Source organism: Hemiscyllium ocellatum, chromosome 20 (assembly GCF_020745735.1).
Source record: "Hemiscyllium ocellatum isolate sHemOce1 chromosome 20, sHemOce1.pat.X.cur, whole genome shotgun sequence".
Taxonomy (NCBI): domain Eukaryota; kingdom Metazoa; phylum Chordata; class Chondrichthyes; order Orectolobiformes; family Hemiscylliidae; genus Hemiscyllium; species Hemiscyllium ocellatum.
This window is the reverse complement of record NC_083420.1, coordinates 49,368,091-49,387,571: the sequence shown is the minus strand read 5'-3', so window position 1 is coordinate 49,387,571 and position 19,481 is coordinate 49,368,091. Positions and strand designations below refer to the sequence as shown.

Sequence of the window (19,481 nt, the reverse complement as noted above, 5' to 3'; positions counted from 1 at the left end):
CAGGCCACTTTTTGAGGATGCTGGACCTGGAAGGCCACTGAGCTGTATTATGGAAGACAACGTACCTTATGCAGACATGACCGGTGCTGCTGGCGGAGGGAACTGCCAATTGATAGAGTCTCCAAACCAGGAACAGAGACTGCAGACACAGCGAATCCGAAATTTTGGGGTTCGAGTTCAAACGCATATACCACAGAGCCGGCCTCATGGTCATCAATCACCTGTATTACCGGAGGGATACGGTAAAACTTGGACTCGATAGTATTTCCTAAACAAGTAATCAGAGGGGAGTGCTAAAATCAAACACCTATTTTGTGATTGCTGTGAATCAATGATACTTAGAAATATGCTTCATATATTAATTTTTATTCATAAAACAGTATACAAGATTTACATTCTCACATTTAAAACTGATGAATGTGATTTAGAATTTTTTTATGAAAAGACTAATTTCTTTCCATATATAGTTAGATGACAAGCACTTGCTCGAGATTTTAGCAAACTTATTATTTTGGTCTAGAAACTGTTGGATGAGGTAACTCTGTTATGATTCTGAGCACTAATAAAGTGAATAAATATTGCAAGAGCTATCCCCTAGAACTTCTCATATGGCATACAGATCCTTCTGCCTATTTATCACTTCCTTACCACTATTCAGAGCTCAAATAATTGAGTGGCAGCATTCTTATTGGGTAACTGAAACTCCTTAATCTCCTTGTATTTACTCACTCTAATACTTAACTTTAGATATAATGTCAAGGTTTAAAATTATCTCCATTCATATTATGAAGAATTGTGGAGAACAAAAAAAAATTTGAAGCTCCCTTAATTTTTATTCTAGTTTGTTGATCCTGAAATGCCTTTAGCTTTCAGATCTGTATATTTCCTTTCCAATTTGTAAATAAAAAGATATGCTTAATCAAGCAAGTAGAGCGTAGGAAGTTTTTCCTTAAGCACTTCCTGTCAACTTGATATAGAGAAACAGTGGCCAAAGACTGCTTCATTCACCTTTTGGTAACACAAAGTAGCTGGAAAGTAGTGTGACAATGATACAATTTAGCTCATGTTCCTTTTTCTTCATCACCTCTGCAGCATTCGCCTTTCTCTGTTACCAACAAAATGCTAATTGGTTTAATCATTCCTGAATATCTGTGCATATACATAATAAATTCTATCATTTTACATTACAGTGCTTGTAATTCCAATTTGTGCAGGTCACCTGATTTAAGAATGAACATTTCATTCTGCAGTCTTTTGACCAAATAGCTTTTTTTTTTGACTATGCGAGTTTTAATTTTAATTTCAAAATTGCATAACATGGCTTCCTATTTGTAACTTCATAAAAAGGAAAATAAGGCCCCACCACTGATGATTTTAACCAGCATATCGACTGCAGTTTCCCTCAGTAGAAGCACAAACCTGACATCACACCTTGATTACAAATAAACAAAAAATGTAATTGGCAGAACTTATACTCAGTTTCATGTTTTGTGTAACTGGAGGCTATGTTGAAGCAGAATGTGTTGAATGCTTACAATGCAGATTGTATAGTAAGAGAAATAGTTATTTCTGAATGATTGTTTGTTTTCAGAACAGAGAACAACTGTACAGGGACAGATCTATTTCCTGCATACACAGACTGGAGTCAGCACTTGGCACGATCCTCGAATTCCAAGGTTAATTAACAAAATTAATTGCGTTTGCAAAACAGTTTTTGCTGTGTAGATAATTTCACTTGTTCTAATTTAATTTGTAATTTATTTGTGCAGGGACCTTACAAATTTTAACTATGATGATCTTGGTCCTTTACCTTCTGGTTGGGAAGTCAGAAGTACTGTATCAGGCAGAATATATTTTGTGGATCACAACAACAGAACCACACAATTTACAGATCCCAGACTGCACCATATAATGAAGTAAGCAATTTGAAACACAGTTTGTTCTTATTATTGTGATGTAAAAATAGGTATTAATTTTAACTATACTTGCCCATCCAGACCTCTTCAAATTTTAGTACCTTTAGTTCGTGCAGATATTTTCATGGCATCATGCAGTTGTCTCTTGTCTTGTATAACCCTCTGATACCACAACACCTGGGGACTAACAGACTTGCCAGTGTTGTGTTTATGATACCTAATTCTTGGATGAATATTGTTGAGTTGAACCTTTTTTTCTGGCTTTTCTTAACTTTTTAAAATTCATTTGTGGGATGTTGGTGTCAGTGGCTGGCCAGCATTTATTGTCCATCCCTAGTTGCCTTTGGGAAGATGGTACTGAGCTGCCTTCTTGAACTGCTAGAGTCCATATTCTGTAGATTGAACCACAATGTCCTTAGGGAGGGAACTTCAGGATTTTCACTCAGCGACAGTGAAAGAATGGCAATATATATCCAAGTCTGGATGGTTAGTGACTTGGAGGGGAACTTGCAGGTGGTGATGATCCCATGTATCTGCTACTCTTGTCTTTCTAGATGAAAGTGGTCATGGTTTGGAAGGTTCTGTCTTTAAGGATCTTTGTTGAATTTCTGCAGTGCATCTTGTAGGTAATACGTACTGCTGAAAAATGTATTGCTGGAAAAGCGCAGCAGGTCAGGCAGCATCCAAGGAGCAGGAGAATCGACGTTTCGGGCATAAGCCCTTCTTCAGGAATAAGGAAGGTGTGCCAAGCAAGCTAAGATAAAAGGTAGGGAGGAGGTTGGGTTGGTTGGTGCGGGTGTCCCAGAGGTGTTCTCTGAAACGTTCCACAAGTAGGCGGCCTGTCTCCCCAATGTAGAAGAGGCCACATTGGGTGCAGCGGATGCAGTAAATGATGTGTGTGGAGGTGCAGGTGAATTTGTGACGTATAGGGAAGGATCCCTTGGGGCCTTGGAGGAAAGTGAGGGGGGAGGTGTGGGCGCAAGTTTTGCATTTCTTGCGGTTGCAGGGGAAGGTGCCGGGAGTGGAGGTTGGGTTGGTGGGGGGTGTGGACTGACGAGGGAGTCGCGGAGGGAGTGGTCTTTCCGCAACGCTGATAGGGGAGGGGAGGGAAATATATCCTTGGTGGTGGGGTCTGTTTGGAGATGGCGGAAATGACGAAGGATGATACAATGTATTTGGAGGTTGGTGGGGTGGTAGGTGTGGACCAGTGGGGTTCTGTTCTGGTGGCGATTGGAGGAGCGGGGTTCAAGGGCGGAGGAGCGGGAAGTGGAGGAGATGCGGTGGAGAGCATCGTCAACCACGTCTGAGGGGAAATTGCGGTCTTTAAAGAAGGAGGCCATCTGGGACACCCGCACCAACCAATCCAACCGCCCTGTGGCGGAACACTTTAACGCCCCTTCCCACTCCGCCAAGGACATGCAGGTCCTTGGCCTCCTCCATCGCCAGACCATGTCAACACGACGCCTGGAGGAAGGGCACCTCATTTTCTGCCTAGAAACCCTCCAACCACAAGGAATGAATGCAGATTTTTCCAGCTTCCTCATTTCCCCTCCCCCCACCTTATCTCAGTCTCAGCCCTCGGGCTCAGCACTGCCTTCTTGATCTGCAATCTTCTTCCTCTCCGCCCCAACCCCTCTCCGGCCTATAACCTTCACCTTAACCTCTTTCCACCTATTGCATTCCCAACACCCCTCCCCCAAGTCCCTCCTCCCTACCTTTTATCTTAGCCTGCTTGGCACACCTTCCACTTTCCTGAAGAAAGGCTTATGCCCGAAACGTCAATTCTCCTGCTCCTTGGATGCTGCCTGACCTGCTGCGCTTTTCCAGCAACATATTTTTCAGCTCTGATCTCCAGCATCTGCAGTCCTCACTTTCTCCTCATACGTACTGCTGCTACTAAGTGTTGCTGGTGGAAGCTTGTGGATGCGGTGCCAATCAATTGGGTTGCTTTATGCTGGATGGTATCAAGCATTTTGAATGTTGTTGGAGCAGCATCTATCCACACAACTGGGGACTATTCCATCACACTGCTGACTTGTGCCTTTAGATGATGGACAGGCTTTTGGGAGTCAGGAGGTGAGTTACTCACCAAAGTATTCCTAACAAATGACCTGTTCTTGAAGCCAGTGCTTGTGAGTTTGTGGTCAATAGTAATCTCTAGGATGTTGATCGTGCCTTAATCAGTAATGTTTACATCATTGAACACCAAGGGATAGTGATTAGATGGTCATTGTCTGGCATTTGTGTGGCATGACTGCCATTTATGAGCCTAAGCCTGGATATTGTCCAAATTTTATTGATTTGAATATGGACTGCTTCAGCATCTGGGGAGTTGCAAATGGGAATGAACATTATGTGATCATCTTCACAAGCATCCCAGTTCTGACCTTATGATGGAGGGAAAGTTATTGATGAAGCATCTGAAAGTGGGCCTGTGACACTACCCTGAGAAACTCCTGCAGAGACGATTGACCTCCAACAACCCCAGCCATCTTCCTCTGTGCCAGGCATGACTCTAGCCAGTGGAAAGTTTGCCCCCTGACACCCATTGTTTCCAATTATGCTAGGGCTCCTTGATGCCATACTTGGTTGAATGTGGCCTTGATGATAAGGGCTATCATGCCTCACCTCTGGAATTCAACTCTTTTGTCCATGTTTGAATTAAGCTTGGAATGATGTCTGGAATTGAGTGGCCCTGGCAGAACTCAACCTGCTCAATGATGCCCAGTTTATCATTGAGCAAGTACTGTTTGATAGCACTATTGATGACATCTTCCATCACTTTATTGATGATTGAGAGTAGACTGATGGGGTGGTAATTGGCCGGGTTAGATTTATCCTGGTTTTTGAGTATAGGATATGCCTGGGCAATTTTCCACATTGTTGGGTAGATGCCAATGTTTTTTCTGTACTGGAACTTCTTAGTTAGGGGAGTGGCAAGTTTTGGAGCATAAGTCTTCAATACTATTGCTGGAATGTTATCAGGGCCCTCGTTTTTGCACTATCCAGTGCCTCCAAACATTCCTTGACCTTTTTCTTTCTATACTTTGTTTGTTGATGAGCTTTACTTGACTATGTTGGAGGATAATTTTACATTGATGCCTTATGCCCAGTACAATATTAGTAAAGAGAATGACTGGAGATTTAACATGTAAAAAGCTGTCTTTATAGAGATGTTAGCATAGCTACGTATTGCTTCAGTGTAACTAAATCATATTTCAGAACAGGCACCAGCCATTTATTGCTTCAAACCTGTTCTGCCATTCAGTCAGAATATGACTGATATGTTATTAAATCTATCCATCCACTTTGGTCCCATTCCTCTTAATATCTGAGACTAATAAAAATCCTATCAATCTTAATTGTATTAGCATACATTGCTTTTTGTCAGAGAGATTGAATCTACACTGCAATTCAATCAAGGTCAATACATCCCTTTCCAAGGTTTTTGCTCATAATCAAATACATTGCTTCAAACATGGTTTTATAGGCGCTTATTCATCTGTAGCAAAACCTGCTCCCTTTTATGTACTAGTCCTCTATGTATAAAGATTAACATTTTTGAACTTACCCTAGTTAAGAATTTTAGTTATCTGTAAATATGGACACTAGACAATCTGTGCCAGCACCCTTCCCTCTGAGTCACAAGGCTTTGGGCTCAACTCCCATTCCAGGACTTGAGGGCAAAAATTAAGTCTGAGGCACTGGAGGGAGGGCTGCATTGTTCAAAGGTCAAAGTACCATCTTTCAGGAGAGATGCTAACATGAGGCCCTGTTCACTTTTTAGGTGGATAGAAAAGTTCCAATTCAGAGAAGGGAAGGCTGGTTATCCTTAGTATCGTGGCCAATATCTATCCTTCAAGCACTGTTACAGCAAACAGCTTGTTTGGTCATTATAACATTGTTGTTTGTGGGAACTGCAATTGGTAGCTTGCTGTGCACAAATTGGCTATGTTGCAGCGATGACTTTTCATTAAGTTCTTAGTTGAATTTAATGTGCTTTAGAGATACAGTGTCATGAGAAGCAAAATATGAATAGATCATTTTGTGTTTCTTTAAAATCTCTTTGGACCTCCACTGTTCTTAATTTTTCACTACTTCACAAATATTCAGATATACCTTTTGTGATCAAAATGAATGGTTTCACAATTATTTGCACTGTAGTCTATCTTACACCACTTTGAACATGTGTTCAGTCTATCCACAGCATTGTTTTACTGCCAACTACTGACAATGCCTCTAGTCTTTGTGTCATCAACAAACTTGATTACTTGGCTGTCTGGTGCATTAATTGATTCATCAATAATCATGTTTTTTGATGCTTCTTTATAGTAATCCATCTCAGTTGAAGGAATCAAATCAGCCATTGCCAGTGCAGACAGAGGCACCCGTAGAAGAAGGGGAAGGGGAGTGGGCAATCCCACGATGCGAACGAGATCTAGTGCAGAAGTTGAAAGTCCTGAGGCATGAGCTTGCTTTGCAGCAACCACAAGCTGGGCATTGCCGAATTGAAGTGTCCAGAGATGAAATTTTTGAGGTAAAATTGACTTGTATGAATATTAAAGATTGTATATGATAGCAGATGATAGCTGTTTGCTTATCCCAGGAAACTTTGAAAGATGCATTTTATGATTTTTAAGAAAATCATCCAGGATTTAATTTACAAAACATATTTAGCTGTATATTGTTCTGTTTAGGAATCATACCGACAAGTGATGAAAATGAGGCCAAAAGACTTGAAGAAGCGTTTAATGGTCAAATTTAGAAGTGAAGAAGGATTGGATTATGGTGGAGTCGCCAGGTGAGATTTATTTACACTGAGTGCACATTCATGTTATTGAAAAACAAGTATAGGTGGGTTTGTCACAATGAATTGCAGCTCTACAGTAGTGGCACCAATTATATTTCAGTGCTCATTTGATAGCAGTAAAATAGATCATTTGCAGTTCGAATATTAGCAAAAAGATAAGATTTGCTTCAGATTAGGAACCCTCACAGAGCTCTCAGTACTGATATCAGTGAAAGCACAACACTAACACTTTCGAGTTCAAAAAATGAGCAGCATGCTCACACTCCTGAGTTTAGGGATTCTCTGAGAGTGAATTTTACAAATCTGTAACATTTTGTGACTTTGCAAAACTTGAAATGCAAAGTTGGTTCAGTGAAGTGCATTTAATTCAAAGAGGACAGAAGAGAGTGATGTCATTGGAAGTGGCATCACTGTTGAAGCAGTAGATGTTTTAATCTGCATTGGAAGTGACATCATCAAGTAATCAACTTCATGGTTCAACCTAAACATATAAGTATGTACGCGTCCACTAATCACTCCATCAAACTAGTGTCTGACGACCGATGGAGTATTGTCTAATGAGTCATGGGTTATTAACAAATTTATTTGTAGGAAGGATGACAGATGGTTGTCATTTTTTTGTTTACAAAGCATATAAAGGTGCTGTCATGACTTCTGAATTCTGTCTGATGCAATGATATTGCTTGCCAGACATGTGCTGGACCTTCGAAGAAATCACCTCACTGCTGTTTGTGACCCAGAGTTTAGCCTATATCTGGTGTGAGGGAGTTAGAACATAAGAACTAGGAGCAGGAGTAGGCCATCTGCCCCTTTGAGACTGCTCCGCCATTCAGTAAGATCATGGCTGGTATTTTCATGGCTTCCATTTAACTGTCCTCTCACCATAACCCTTAATTCCTTTACTCTTTAAAAAAAAATCTATCTTAGCTTTAAAAACATTTACTGAGGAAGCCCCAATCACTTTACAGGGCAAAGATTCCATAGTTTCGCAAGCCTCTGGGTGAAGAGGTTCCTTCTCCATTCAGTCCTAAATCTGCTCCCCCAAATTTTGAGGCTATATCATCTTGTCCTAGTTTAACCTGCCAGTGGAAACATCCCCTCTACTTCTATCTTATTTGTTCTCTTCATAAGTTTATGTTTCCATAAGATCCCCCTCCCTCATTCTTCTAAATTTCCATGAATGTAATCCCAGTATCTCCTCATAAGCCAACTCCCTCAACTCCAGAATCAACCTAGCGAACCTCCTCTGCACCCTTTCTAGTGCCAGTCCATCTTTTCTCAAGTATGGAGACCAAAACTGCATGCAGTACTCCAGGTGTGGCCTCACCAGCACCATGTACAGTTGCAACATAACCTTTCTGCTTTTAAACTCAATCCCTTGAGCAATGAAGGTCAAAATTCCATTTGTCGTCTTAATTTCCTGTTGCATCTTCTGTGATTCATGCACAAGGACACCCAGGTCCTTCTGCATAGCAGCATGCTGCAATTTCTTACCATTCAAATAATAGTCCTTTTTACTGTTTATTTCTACTGAAATAGATGGCTTGACATTTATTAGCATAGTACTCCATCTGCCAGATCTTTGCCCACTCACTTAAACTATCTATCTCTCTTTATAAAGTTGCACAGTCCTCTGCACACTTTGCTCTACCACTCATCTTAGTGTCATCCGCAAACCTTGACACACTACATTGTCCACAACTCCAGACAATCTATGCAAATTATGAGTAATTGTGGTCCCAACACTGAGGTACACCAGTAGTCACTGATTGCCAACCAGAAAAGTACTCATTTATTCCCACTCTTTGCTTTCTGTTGGTTAACCAATCCACTATCCATGCTAATACATTGTGCGTAACGCCATGCATCCTTATCTTACGCAGCAGCCTCCTGTGCGGCATCTTGTTGAATGCCTTATGGAAATTGAGATACACCACATCTGCTGGATCCCTGTTGTCCACCATATTTGTAATGCCTTCATAGAATTATAAAAGATTAGTTAAGCATGATCTGCCCTTCAGAAACCTTCATGAACCTATCCAATGGGGCAATTTCTATCTTGATGCCTATCTAGATTCCTATCTAGTTGGAAGGAGAAAGAAAATATGGTACAGGGATAAAGATGTTGAGTGAGCATGATCTGCTTCTTACAAATGGGACAAACTGTCTTCCTTAGTCATTCAAACTTGGAAGTGTTATGAGCTATAGAATTTCAAAAGGATATATCTAGGTTGGTGGAATAAGCAGAAAGCAGCAGATAAAATCCAACAAAGAAGTATGCAGTGATCTGTTTTGGTAGAAAGAGCGTGGAGGCACAATGTAAGGTCAAGTATGCTGTGGGGAGCCATTAGCCTAGTGGTATTATCACTAGACTATTAATCTAGAAATTTAGCTAATATTCTGGGGACCTCTGTTGAAATCCTGCCATAGCAGATGGTAGAATTTGAATTCAGTGAAGAGTCTGGAGTTAAGGGTTAAGAGTCTAATGATGACTGAAACCATTGTCGATTGTCATAAAACATCTCTGGTACACTGATGTCATTTGGGGAAGGAAATCTGTTATCCTTAATTGGTCTGGCCTACATGTGACTCCAGAACCACAGCAATGTGGTTCATTTTTAGCTACCCTCTGGACAATTAGGGATGGGACATAAAGGCTGGCCTAGCCAGAGGTGCTCACATACTGTGAATGAGTTTTTAAAAGAAAAATTCTATAATGGGAAGAAGCCGAGGGACCTGAGTGCATATGTGTAGGTTGTTGAAGGTGTAGGACACATTGAGAGCACAATTAGTAAAGCACAAAGCATTCTAGACTTTATTACTATTGACATTGTGTATAGAAATAAGGAGGTTATATTAAACTTATTCAGAGCTCTAGTTCAGCCTCAACTGAAGTATTATGTTCAGTTCTGGACACTACACTTTGGGAAAGATGAATTGGCAGTAGAGGGGATGCAGAAAAGATTGAGGAGAATGGTTCTGGTTGATTAGAAGAGTGCAGCTGCTTTCTTTAGAGAACAGAATGCTAAGAAAAGATTTCTTTGAGGTACATAAAGTCAGGAGAGGCCTAAACAGAGTAAATAGGGAAAATTTGTGTTCCCGTTGGTGGAAGGATCAAAACTAGACTTGAGATAATTGGCATAGGCTTAAAGTATTTGGCAAAAACAAACAAAGAAAACATATGGGAACCATTTTTAATGCAGCCAGTGGCTAGGGTCAGTAATGCACTACCTGAGTGTGTGCTGGAGGCAGTTTCATTGGATGCATTTCAGAGGGAATTCATTTGTTGTCTGAAAAGGAAGAATACACAGGACCACTGGAAGAAAATTGGGAAATGGCACAAAATGAATTTCTTTCCGAGAACCAGTGCATACACAATGGACTGAATGGCTGCAATGCAGAAGGAAGTCATTGTGTCTTTGTATCATTTTATTTGGATCATGGTATCTCCACCCCAACAAACTCTGCTCACTCCAATGTTGTCGGTCTGTTGCTAACATTGAGTTACTGACCGTCTGTTTCCCTGTGACTAAACATGTGACCATCTCCCTTACCGTGGTCTTTGCATTTTCTAATTCCCCATTTCTAATTCTCTGGCCAATTTCCCCAGAACCACTTCCCGACAAAGCTGTGTACACATGTGATCATAAATAATGCGTATGCGTATACAGTACGTATGTGGTGGAGCAGTGGGACAGCCTTCAGCTACAGGTGTTCCTTATGTATGTGCACTCATAGGAGAGCTGACATGTCTTACATGTAACACATTTGATAATTTCCTGGAAAAATAGAATTTAAATCAAGAAAATTCTGAAACATACATAGAAACATGTTTAACCTAAACTTATTTTATGCACAGTTTTGGCATTCATATTTGAAAGAGAAGATAAAAGCAAAGGAGAAATTGCAAAAGTAATTTACAAGCTTAAATACTACCAGAACTGAGAAACAAAGCTAACAGAAAAGTCTATTAAGTGGGGACTGTTCACTCTAGATAAAAGAACAATATGTCTTAAGCATTATGGTGGAGTTTAGCAAGATAGCAGATATTACTGCTTGTGTAGGAGTCCAAAACTCAGGACAAAAAAAATTGCAAGAATCCAATAAAGAAATCAAGAGTAACATCTTTACCTAAATTGTGGTGGAAATATGAAACTTGGTGCTGAAACTTTAGTGATGCAAAGGGATAGGTATTTTCCTCAGAGCAAGAGTTATAGCTGGGGGAAAGACAATTATGGTGCAATTAGGCAAGATTTAGGATGTATAGGATGGGGAAGGAAACTGCAGCAGATGGGCACAATTGAAATGTGGAGCTTGTTCAAGGAACAGCTACTGCTGTCCTTGATAAATATATACCTGACAGGGAGGGAGGAAGTGGTCGAGCGGGCTTACTAAGAAGTTGAATCTCTTGTCAAAAGGAAGAAGAATGCTTATATAAAGATGAGACATGAAGGCTCAGTTAAGACGCTTGAGAGTTGCAAGTTAGCCTGGAAGGGCCTGAAGAGCCAGGAGGGGACATGAGAAGTCTTTGGCAGGTACGATCAGGAAAAACTCTAAAGCTTTCTATAGGTATGCCAGGAATGAAAGAATGATTAGAGGAAGATTAGTGCTAGTCAAGGAGAGTAGTGGGAAGTTGTGTGTGGAGTCCGAGGAGATGGGAGAGGCGCTAAATGAATGTATTTCATCAGTATTCACACCGGAAAAGACAACGTTGTCGAGGAGAATACTGAGATGCAGGTTATTATACTAGATAAGATTAGGCTCATAAAGAGGAGGTGTTACCAATTCTGGAAAGTGTGAAAATAGACAAGTCCCCTGGGCTGGATGGGATTTATCCTAGGATTCTCTGGGAAGCTAGGAAGCAGATTGAAAAACCTTTAGCTTTGATCTTTATGTCGTCATTGTCTACAGGAATAGTGCCAGAAGACTGGAGGATAGCAAATGTTGTCCCATTGTTCAAGAAGGGAAGTAGAGACAAGCCTGGTAATTAAAGACCAGTGAGCCTTACTTTGGTTGTGGGTAAAGTGTTGAGAAGGATCATAAGAGAGAGGATTTATAACTATCTAGGAAGTAATAATTTGATTAGGGATAGTCAACACGGTTTTGTGAAGGGTAGTTTGTGCCTCAGAAACCTTTTTGAATTCTTTGAGAAGATGACCAAACAGGTGGATGAGGGTAAAGTGGTTGATGTGGTGTATATGGATTTCAGTAAAGCGTTTGATAAGGTTCCCCATCGTAAGCTGTTGCAGAAAACACGGAGGCATGGGATTGAGAGTGATTTAGCGGTTTGGATCAGGAATTGGCTAGCTGAAAGAAGACAGGGTGGCGGTTGATGGGAGATGTTCATCCTGGAGTTCAGTTACCAGTGGTATACCACAGGGATCTGTTTTGGAGCCACTGCTGTTTGTCATTTTTATAAATGACCTGGATGAGCCGTAGAAGGATGGGTTAGTAAATTTGCGGATGACTCTAAGTTGTGGGTATTGCTGAAGGATGTTGCAGGTTACAGAGGGATATAGATAAGCTGCATGGCTGGGCAATTGGAATTTAATGCAAAAAATTGTGAGGTGATTGGAAGAAGTAACAGGAACACAGAGTACTGGGCTAATGGTAAGATTCTTGGTAATGTGGGTGAGCAGAGAGATCTCGGTGTCAATGTCAATAGATACCTGAAAGTTGCCACCCAGGTTGATCGGGTTGTTAAAGAGGCGCAGTGTTGCTAGCATTTTTTGGTGGAAGAATTGAGTTTCAGAGCTACGACGTCATGTTGCAGCTGTACAAAACTGTGGTGCGGCCACACTTGAAGTATTGCATACAGTTCTGGTCACCTCATTACAGAAAGGATATGGAAGTATTGGAAAGCGTGCAGAGGAGATTTACCAAGATGTTGCCTAGTCTGGAGGGAAGGCATTATGAAGAGAGGATGAGGGACTTAAGGCTGTTTTCATTAGAGAGAAGAAGGTTGAGAGGTGACCTAATGGAGATATGCAAGATGATCAGAGGATGAGGTAGGGAGGACAGTGAGAACCTTTTTCCTTGGATGGTGATGGCGAGCACAAGGGGACATAGCTTTAAATTGAGGGGTGATAGATATAGGACAGATGTCAGAGGTGGGTTCTTTACTCAGGGAGTAGGAAGGGCATGGAACACCCTATTTGCGATAGTAATGGACTCGCCAACTTTAAGATCATTGGATGGTCGTTGGATAAACGTATGGATGATAATGGAGTAATGTAGGTTAGATGGGCTTCAGATTGGTTTCACAGTTTGGCACATCACCAAGGGCCGAACAGCCTGTACTGCGCTGTAACTGCTATGTTCTGTGTGCCGCATGAAGTGGTTGAGTACTGAAGGGCGAAAACAGTAGAAGAATATTCTGATGGGTTGAGAGGCATTAAAATATTTGGAGACATTGGGAGTATGCACATGGAACTGGGTCGATGTTATTGAAAGTAAATCCAGGAAGAAGTTCTTCATGTGGATAGAACACGAATAGCACTGGCCCAGAAAACCACAGATGTGAAGTTAATTGAGGTGTTCGAAAGTATGATGGCTTCTTACTTGTGAAATGAGGACTGAGTAGTAAGGGCACACAGAAAGGTTAAGAATTCAGATTATAAAGATAGAGCTGCCATTTCTAATAAGAGTAAAATAAACTGTTCTGATAACCTAAGTGCCCTAGTCTGGTTCTAATGTTACAGTCCTGATTACTTTTCAACATCATTTTTGTGTTTTATAGGGAATGGTTGTATTTGCTCTGTCATGAAATGCTGAATCCATACTATGGACTATTTCAGTATTCAACTGATAACATCTACACGCTACAGATCAACCCAGATTCTGCAGTTAACCCTGTGAGTATCTAACATCACTGAAATTTGAATAAAAGCAAGCTGTTCTGTAAGGGTTCAAAATGATTCAGATCATTGATCTTTCATCTTTGTAGGTTTCCTCTGTAAAGCAAGTATATGCAACAAAGTTGCCAAAAATAACTTCATGTATAATTTTTGAATGACTCTATCCCTCATTCCACAAAGGAACCTAATTAGGTGCAAGAGTCAGACAACCTAGGTCCAGCAGTCTACCCTGTAGTTAGCTTATTTTTGTCACCATTTGATTTCAGTCGTGATTATATTTTTCCTCTGGAAAGTTCTTGTTTCCACAAGAAGAAATGAGTAATGGAAGAGTCATGTGAGAACATGAACCAATTACTGATCAACTGTAACTATTTAATACTTATACTCTTATTTCTGTGGAATATACCTGCTTGATATTAGTAGTGGATTTCACATCCCTAAACAAATGACAAAGTTAATGCACATGCAGAAATATATTTGAAAGTTGAAATTCATGACTTTGTTCAGGTTGACTCTGCTATGTCCAAGTAAGGTACTTATTAGTCAGCTGGTAAGAGGCCACATGTGGGCCTTGTGACATAAATAATCAGCTCAGCCATGGCTAGGAATGGTTACAGCTTCCCCTTCCAACAGCATTTATGTTGTGTTGCTGGTGATATGTTCCTTCCTCTGAAAGTACTAGTGAAAACTGCTCTTTAAGTCATTTGTGATGTCAAGAATCATAGAGATGCCCAGCACAGAAAACAGACCCATTGGTCCAACTCATCCATGCCAACCAGATATCCTAACTTAATCTAGTCCCATTTGCCAGCACTTGGCCCATATCCCTCTAAACCATTCCTATTCATATACCCATCCAGATCCCTTTTAAACATTGTAATTATACCAGATTCCATCACTTCCTCTGGCAGCTCATTCCATACATGCATCACCCTCTGTGTGAACAAGTTGCCCCTTAGGTCCCTTTCAATTTTTCCCCCCTCACCCAAAACCTATGCCATCTAGTTCTGGACTAACCCACCCCAAGGAAAAGACCTTGTCTATTTTTCCTATCCATGCCCCTCATGATTTTATAAACATCTATCAGGTCACCCCCCCCAGCCTCCAAATCAGCCCCAGCCTATTCGGCCTTTCCCTATAATCAAATCCTCCAACCCTGGCAATGGCCTTGTAAAGCTTTTCTGAATCCTTTCAAGTTTTACAGCATCCTTCAAATAGGAGAGAGACCAGAATTGCACTCAATAATCCCTTCTTGCCCTCCTGATTTCCTTCCTACTGCCTTTATACTCTTCTAAGGATTCACTCGATCTCTGCTGTCTCTACTGACATATACTTCCTTCTTTTTCTCAACCACAACCTCATTTTCTCTAGTCATCCAGAATTCCCTATACCTACCCGCCTTTCAATTCACCCTAACAGGAATATACTGTCAGTGGACTCTCAACTTTTTGAAGGCTTCCCATATTCCAGCTGTCCCTTTCCTGCAGACATCTGCCCCCAATCAGCTTTTGAACGTTCTTGCCTAATACCGTCAAAATTAGCCTTCCTCCAATTTAGAACTTCAACCTTTAGATCTAGCCGATCCTTTTCCACCACTATTTTAAAGCTAATAGAATTGTGGTCGCTGGTCCCCAAAGTGCTCCCTCACGGACACTTGAGTCACTTGCCCTGCCTTATTTCCTAAGTGTAGGTCAAGTTTTGCATCTTCTCTGGTAGGTACATCAACATACTGATTCAGAAACTTTTCTTGTGTACACTTAACAAATTCCTCTCCATCTAAATCCTTAACACTATGACAGTTCCAGTTGCTGTTTGGAAAGTTATAATCACCTACCATAACCACCCTATTATTCTTACAGATAACTGAAATCTCCTTACAAATTTGTTTCTCAATTTCCTGCTGACTTTTAGGGGGGGTCTGTAATACATTCCCAGTAAGGTGATCATCCCTTTCTTATTTCTCAGTTCAGCCCAAATAACTTCTCTGGATGTATTGCCAGGAATAGCTTCCCTAAGTACAGCAGTAATGCTATCCCTTATCAAAAATGCCATTCCCCCTCCTCTCTTGCCCCCTCTTTCTTTCCTTCCTGTAGCATTTGTATCCTGAAACATTAAGCTGCCAGTCCTGTCCATCCCTGAGCCATGTCTCTGGGATTGCTATGATATCCCAGTCTCATGTTCCTAACCATGCCCTGAGTTCCTCTGCCTTCCCGTTAGGCCTCTTGCATTGAGATAAATGCAGTTTAAATTATCAGTCCTACCTTGTTCTCTGCTTTGTTCCTGCCTGCCCTGACTGTTTGACTTGTTCCTTTTCCCAACTGTACCAGTCTAAGATTGATCTCTTTCCTCACTAGTCAGATTTCCTCCCTCACTCAGATTGACCTCTTTCCTCCCTGTGTCCCACCTCCCAACCTTACAAGTTTAAATCCTACCAAACCGCTCTAGCAAATTTCCCTGCCAATATATTAGTTCCTTTCCAATTCAGGTACAATCCATCCTTATTGTACAGGTCTCTTCTACCGCAGAAGAGATTCAAATGATCCAAAAAATGTGAACCTTTCTCCCTTGCACCAGCTCCTCAGCCGCGCGTTCATCTGCTCTACCCTCCTATCCCTACCCTCACTAGCTCGTAGCACCGGGAGTAATCCAGATATTACTACCCTCGAGGACTTCCTTTTTCAATTATTGCCTAACTTTCTATGTTCTTCCTTCAGACCCTCATTCTTTTCGTTTTCCTATGTCGTTAGTTCCTGCTGGTCCCTCTCCCCTTTTGAGAACATTCTACAAGTTCTTTAGAGATACCATTGATCCTGGCACCAGGGAGGCAACACACCATTCTGATGTTTTGTTGCTGGCCGCAGAAACATCTGTCTGTGCTTCTGAGTAGAAAGTCCCCTACCACAGTCACTTCCTTGGAACCCAATGTACCACTCATTACATTAGACCCTGTCTCCATACCAGATACTTGGCTGTTCATGTTACTTTCCCTGAGAGTCCATCACTCCTTACATTTTCCAAAACAGCATACTTGTTTGAGATGGGGATAGCCACAGGAGACCCCTACATTTCCTGCCTACCCCTCCTACCTTTCCTGGAGCTAACCCAGCTACCCGATTGTGTCTGCGTTTTTTTTCCCTTCCCATGACTGCCATACATCACATCCCCTTGTTCTTGTAAATTTCTCATTGCTTCTAACTGCCGCTCCAACCGATCCATACGATATGATAGGATTGTCAACCAAAGACACTTCCTGCAGACATAACCGTCAGTAACATGAAAACTCTCCCTAAACTCCCACATCGGACAGGAAGAACACATCATTCCACTAAAGGTTATTTTTGCTCCTTCACAATCTACAGACCCACAAAATAGCTCCTAAATTGCTGTAAAGAAACAGTGCTCCAGGCTAACTTAGTACTTGTGGTTTATATTTTTAAAATTTAAACAGGAGACAGATCTCAAAAAAACACATAATCAAGGAAGAACCCACTTAGTACTGTAAACTTACAGCAAGGTTACATGTAAAAAGTACACGCTTATCTGTTTCTGTGCTGTGAACTCTCCCACATAGATTCCTCCAACGTCAGCTGTGAATTTTGCTGTTTGTTAATTTTTCCTAGACACACTCCGATGTTGAGAGATAGATGAACTCTATCAACAAAGGCAGTAACTGTGCAGATTCTTTGCTGTGTCAGTTAACAGTGTAGGTTTCATTCTCTTGTTCCCTCACTGACCATGTGGTCGCTGCCTTTGTCTGTCTTCCTCCTTTTACAAATGCTGTTGTTCTGATGTTTTGTGTTCAAAAATCCAAAACAATGCAACAGCTTATACAACAGTAATTGATGCTCCTGGAATTAAAGGAGATCACCTCCAACACCTCTTGCAGCCACAATTTTTTCCCATCTGAAGGCAAAAGTGCAGACTCATTAACATTGCCATGCTAGTGAAATCATGGTCATCTTCAGCAATGCTCTGAGATAAATGGAGGATATGGTATACATCATTTTCATTGATTGTGGGTTGGTAATTTGCATACAATTTGCAAAATTTGTATATCCTAATCTGTCTAAATTAATTTCTACTGGGCCTGAACTGAAATACTTTGTACTGCTGAGAATATGTTCAGTTTGACTGATTGTGTGAACTTAATCTCTGTATTGTTTTTTGCATTGATGTTAACAATTCAGTGAGCTATTAGGGAGGGATAATTTTATGAATGCTGCTAGTGTTATTACTAGTCAGCCACAGGATGGCAGTCTTTCATTTCTAATCAAACAATGTCTCTTTTCACAGGAGCATTTGTCGTATTTTCATTTTGTGGGTCGGATAATGGGACTGGCTGTATTCCATGGACACTACATTAATGGGGGCTTCACATTACCATTCTATAAGCAGCTCTTGGGTAAACCTATCCAGTTATCAGACTTGGAAACTGTGGACCCAGAATTGCACAAGAGTCTGGTTTGGATCCTGTGAGTTGAGCTAACAGAATTGCTTCACTGTAAAATTAACTGTTCAAGTTTTTCTTCCTGACTGATATTCATGGTTGCATCTCGAGGCCGAAAGTGGCTAAGTAAGGGTTTGCCAATGTTACCTTAAGAAAAGGTGCATTAACGTTTCTTAGAAATAAATTTTCTACAAATTATTGTAAAGAACATAATTTTAATTTATTTCAACTGGAAGGAGTTGATTTTTAAAGGTCACTCTTCATCTTTCAGTTCAGAAACTGTAGGATTTGTGTCATTATTTCATAAACCACAAGTAATAAAGGATTATACCGTTAAGTTAGCTTTGTCCACACTCAATTTGTACCTTTGAAATTCTTAAAGGGGCAGTCAGAGTAAATGCAGCTAAGGTATTTTTTTCCTCGTTGTCGAATCTAGAATCAAAGGGCACTACTTAAAAATACGGAGTGGGAGGGGGGGTTCCATTTAGGACTGCCACGAGAATTAATCTTTTTACACTGGGTTATGTAGAAAGACTTAGTCTTTGAGAATGTTTTGAGTAGAGGTTGATAGACTTCTAATTACCAATGCCATAAAGGATTATGGGGATGGTGCGAGCAAAAGGTATAGAAGTGTTTGGTCAGCCATGATCAGATCAAATACCACAACAGGCTCAATGGACTGAATGGCCTACTCCTGTTCTGATATTTTTGAGATTTTGTGTGTGTTTAGAGAAAATCAGGATTCTGTGAAATTCTCAGTTTATGTGCACTTTAAGCACCCATGGCAATGGATGATAAATATGTTAATCAAGGGTTATTCAAAACTTTGATTTACCTACTTAATAACACTAAGCACTTGTGTAACTTGGATGGTATTATTTGAAGTCTGAAAAAGAATTATGTCTTTGCTGTAACTGAACATAGACATTTGCATTTGATATTTTATTAAATTATATAGCCAATTTTTTTTTACTGTTATAGTGAAAATGACATCACACCTGTACTTGATCATACATTTTGTGTTGAGCACAATTGTTTTGGTCGGATTATTCAACAAGAGCTGAAACCAAATGGCAGAAATGTACCTGTTACAGAGGAGAATAAACGAGAATATGTGAGGTCAGTGGTTTATTTTTCTGTCATTGGTAGTGGAGTGGGAGCTTTGCTACTCTTTCATGCACAGTTTTGAAGTAAATATTCTGAGCTCTGGAGTGGCTCATGACATTTTTCTCTTTGGATTTTTGAAATAATTCATCTTGATGAATAAGGAGTGTTATATCAGAAAAAATATTTTCTCCTGTCTTGAAATATCAGGACTCTGATTTTTCACTTCAGACTTCTTGACTTCAAGTCTGATGTGCATCCTGAAAGGATTCTGCACCCCCACAGTGATTTTTTTGACAGGCTGAAATCTTTGCCTGAGTTGTGTCTGCGATACCAAACTCAGCAAC

The 19,481-nt window shown here is 40.7% G+C and overlaps 1 protein-coding gene across 4 annotated transcripts in view; it reads left to right on the top strand.

The window, feature by feature from the left end:
* Window positions 1–19,481, top strand: part of smurf1 (SMAD specific E3 ubiquitin protein ligase 1) — a 131,907-nt gene that overhangs the window by 102,384 nt on the left and 10,042 nt on the right. For all 4 annotated transcript variants that reach the window (XM_060840837.1, XM_060840836.1, XM_060840834.1 and 1 more), the window contains 8 exons: window positions 4–242; window positions 1,592–1,676; window positions 1,770–1,916; window positions 6,249–6,453; window positions 6,614–6,717; window positions 13,466–13,580; window positions 17,877–18,055; window positions 19,012–19,149. In XM_060840837.1, coding sequence (XP_060696820.1) covers window positions 4–242; window positions 1,592–1,676; window positions 1,770–1,916; window positions 6,249–6,453; window positions 6,614–6,717; window positions 13,466–13,580; window positions 17,877–18,055; window positions 19,012–19,149 — 1,212 coding nt within the window. The remainder of the gene's footprint in view (window positions 1–3; window positions 243–1,591; window positions 1,677–1,769; window positions 1,917–6,248; window positions 6,454–6,613; window positions 6,718–13,465; window positions 13,581–17,876; window positions 18,056–19,011; window positions 19,150–19,481) is intronic.